The sequence below is a fragment of the Cynara cardunculus genome (assembly GCF_001531365.2).
Source record: "Cynara cardunculus var. scolymus isolate 2C chromosome LG 10, CcrdV1, whole genome shotgun sequence".
Classification (NCBI taxonomy): Eukaryota; Viridiplantae; Streptophyta; class Magnoliopsida; order Asterales; family Asteraceae; genus Cynara; species Cynara cardunculus.
The window spans coordinates 24935382-24939671 of NC_037537.1; the positions used below are offsets into that span (position 1 = coordinate 24935382).

Below are 4290 nucleotides of genomic sequence, written 5' to 3' on the forward strand. Positions count from 1 at the left end.
TTAGGATGAGATGCACCAGATCAATCCGTTTATCAAGCGTAATTCATGGGTGACTTTGAGATTAAAGATGATCAATGGTCCAATTTTTTTTTCTTATACTTCTTACATTAACTCTATTTCTCATACGATTATTCGTCGACATATAATTGATAAAAAAAGAACCTAAATAACTAGAAATTTAACAGATTGAATAAATAGCATCTCTAACAGATTTTTTAAAATAGAAACCAAGAGTCAAAATCTCTAAAATAGATTAGATTCAACTACAACAGATTTTTTATTTTAGAGATTATTTCATCATTAATTATATTATTTAAATATATTTTTTATAAAAAATTATTAAAAATTAAATAAAATATATTTGAACACGAAACTAATTTCTCCCCCCACCTCGTATAACTTTAGATTCTCTTGCCTTCTCACCTCTTTCACTGCTCCCAACAAAGCTTCCCTTTTCCTTTTACGAGGAATGGCCGACGAAAATGGCACCACCACCACCACCACCCCACCTCCGCCGGAAGGGGTGCCGGATGCACCACTTTCCTCCCACCCTCCACCATTCCCCCCCACTCCAAGAGAAAACAAAGAAACCCCATCACCACCACCACCACCTTCTTCATTAACAGAGAATGAAACCTCACCACCACCACCACCACCACCATCTACCACCACCCTAGCTGACGTCATCGAACAACCAGAAAAGCCCATATCAACTGAACCCAAACCTCCCCCTGAATCCATGGTATCTTTCAAAGAAGAAAGCAACCAAATCAAAGATCTTTCAATTTCACAACAAAAATCGCTTCATGAATTCAAAACCCTAATCCAAGAAGCCATCACCAACAACGACTTCATCTTTTCACCAAAATCAGAAGAACCCATTTCAGAGATCACCCAAGAGATCTCAATTTGGGGGATACCCCTTTTGAAAGATGAAAGAACCGACGTCGTCTTACTCAAGTTCTTGAGAGCCAGAGACTTCAAACTGAAAGACTCATTCACAATGCTCAAAGACACACTCCAATGGAGGAAAACATTCAACATTGATTCACTAGTGAATGCAGACTTTGGGGATGATCTTGAAAAGGTAGTCTTTATGCATGGCTTTGATAAAGAAGGGCACCCAGTTTGTTACAATGTCTATGGTGAGTTTCAAAACCAAGAATTGTATCAAACAACGTTTTCTGATGAAGAAAAGAGGTTCAGATTCTTGAGATGGAGGATTCAGTTTCTTGAAAAGAGTATAAGAAGCTTAGATTTTAGCCCTGGTGGTGTGAACACCATTTTTCAGATCAGTGATCTTAAGAACTCACCAGGACCTGCCAAGAGGGAGCTCAGGCTGGCCACCAGGCAAGCTCTGCAGCTGTTGCAGGATAACTACCCAGAATTTGTGGCAAAACAGGTAAGTTTATAAGTCCCCAAATGATTGTATTTCTGTACAAGATTGAAAGATCTAGTTGATTTAGATTGCTATTCATCATAAACTATAGCATTATTCACTAATGAATATTGTAACATAAACAGGATCATCATTCTGAATAGAAAGAGAAGATTGATTGCATTTAGGTTCGAATTAGAGCATTTTTTTGGTATAACACAATTCAAACTTCTATTGATGTGGTCTAATGATTGCATATCTGTACAGAATTGAAGGATCTAGTTGATTTAGATTGCTAATCATCCATAAACTACAGCATTATTCACTAATGAATATTGTAACATAAACAGGATCATCATTCTGAATAGAAAGAGAAGATTGATTGCATTTAGGTTCGAATTAGAGCTTTTTTTTGGTATAACACAATTCAAACTTCTATTGATGTGTTCTAATGATTGCATTTCTGTACATAATTGAAGGATCTAGTTGATTTAGATTGCTAATCTTTCATAAACTACAGCATTATTCACTAATGAATATTGTAACATAAACAGAATCATCTTTGTGAATAGAAAGAGAAGATTGCCTTCAAATTAGTGTTTTTTTTTTTGTTTAACATAATTCAAACTTCTATTGATGTGTTAAAGATTTGGCCTAAAGGTAATTGGGATAGGGTATGACATTAGACTGGGGTTATTTTTGTCCCACCAAAATAGGTGGAACAAAAATCAGGCTGATTGGTAAATTACTAAACTACCCATGTCAACTTGAAACCCTAAAACATTCTTGGACAATCTATGCTCGTCTAGCCTCCATTGAAGGGGGCGTGTTAGAGTCCTACATTAGCTAGACTTAGACCGTTTCTCCTCTATATACGTTGGAATCTTTTTTCTCTCCTCAAGGGCTCTTTTTGATAGTAATCTAACGGGACTCCACATATTCTGACAACAAGATATAACAAGAATCGTAGTAATGGTTATGCAAATTCTCGAACGACATTATATTCCACTTCGTGTAATAATTTTACGCTCGATTATCGATCTTTGATCCTAACATTTTCTTTGAAGGTTTTCATCAATTGCCCTTGGTGGTATTTGGCTTTCTATACGATGATGAGTCCATTCATGACTCATCGGACTAAGAGCAAGTTCGTATTCGCTAGCACTGCAAGAACTGCCGAAACCCTTTTCAAGTACGTTCGGTCTTTTTGTTTATACGTCTCCGTATTCCGTTATGAACTTAAAAGATTTCCATTACTGGTTTAGGTTTTAAGTAAGTTGGTTCTTTGAAATAGATACGTGAGTCCAGAACATGTACCAATTCAGTACGGAGGGTTGAGCGTAGATTACTGTGATTGCAATCCGGAGTTCACAATTGATGATCCGGCTTCAGTGGTTACGGTTAAACCTGCAACCAAGCAAACCGTCGAGATCATAGTAAACGAGGTATAATTCATATTGCATTTTTGTGTTGTTAATATGGCACGTTTTATAGAGTCGGTATTATATAGCTTCCAAGCTGAACTACCATCGTCTTTCTGCTAAAGAAAGCTCGGAAGATGACAAGATATCATACGAACTCCACAAATTTGAAAACCGTTGATTATTTCACGACGACAAAATCGGTTTTATAGGGTGCTTAGATTCCAAGCGTTCTAATAGAATACTTTATAAAACATAAGTTTACAGGACCAAACTATAAAACGTCCTATCTAAAAGCAGTACAATAGTTTTATAAGATGCTTTTGGGCGTTTTAACAAGTTTTCAAGACGCTTTTAAAAATGAAGCATCCTTTTAGCTATTTTATAGGACAATTTTGAGAATTGTACTGTAAACCCGTCCTTTTATAGTTCATTTGTGTTTATAGGACATTTTTTTAAATAGTATTGGTATAAAATAGATAATACCACACTTTATTCTAAAATCGTTCTAAAATCCTTGTTAAAACGCCTAAAAGTGTTCTGTAAAACATATTGTAACACTTGTAGATAAGACGTTTTTTTTGTTTGGTTCTATAAACTCAAGTCCTATAAAATATTTTATTAGGACGCTTAGACATTTTAGGCGCCCTGTAAAACCAATCTTGTAGGGTTAGGACCATCGAGAAAATAATAAGTTGAACCACGAGGTTTTGTGGCCAAAACGTGATGGGGCCATGTTTAAATGAAACCGTAAATATTTTGAGAATCTGGATTATGGGAACCAACTATATATACTTTATTCATAATGAATGTGATAGATATTCATAATGAATATGATAGATATTCGTTATGAAAATGCATGATATTCATGATGAATGAAATATGGGTGAAACGATTGTAGAAATGCATATTCGTATGGGAGCTACGTGTAGTTGGTTGGGAAGTGGGCTACGGTGCGGAGTTTGTACCAAATAACGAAGGTCATTACACCATAATCATACAGAAGGCTAAAAAGATGAGTCAAACCGATGAACCGGTGATTAGCCACAACTTCAAGATCAACGAGCTCGGTAGGATACTTCTTACTATCGATAACCCGACCTCAAAAAAGAAAACATTGCTCTATCGGTTCAAGGTCTCTCCCCTTTCCGAACAACGAGTGTTTTGAAACTTACGTGACGATTATTTGTTCGTGAACGTCGAGTCTATTATTTATTTATATTTTTGTTGTTTATTCGAAATTTCATGATCTATGTTTTCAGTTGTTGATTTTAGTACCCCCATGGGGTATTTCAAAAGAATTTTGTGAACCGTTTTACGGGAAGTTCATTTATGTTTGTTTATTTAATAAATTAACGAACATGAACATATTTTTTTTTTGTTTAGTTAAAGGAACGAACATGAACAATAGTCATGTTCGTTTATTTACTTTCATTCAATTATGTTCGTTAATTCATTTATGTCTGTCTACGTCTGTTTTAATGGAAATTT

At 35.4% G+C, this 4290-nt stretch overlaps 1 protein-coding gene across 1 annotated transcript; it reads left to right on the forward strand.

Annotated features, from left to right (window-relative positions):
• Positions 1–469: 469 nt before the first annotated feature.
• On the forward strand, positions 470–3968 carry LOC112519814 (patellin-3-like). The gene is made up of 4 exons (XM_025128109.1): positions 470–1402; positions 2446–2570; positions 2673–2823; positions 3701–3968. Exons 1-4 carry the CDS (start codon positions 470–472, stop codon positions 3965–3967), a joined length of 1476 nt encoding a protein of 491 aa, XP_024983877.1. The 3' UTR covers position 3968.
• Positions 3969–4290: the final 322 nt, after the last annotated feature.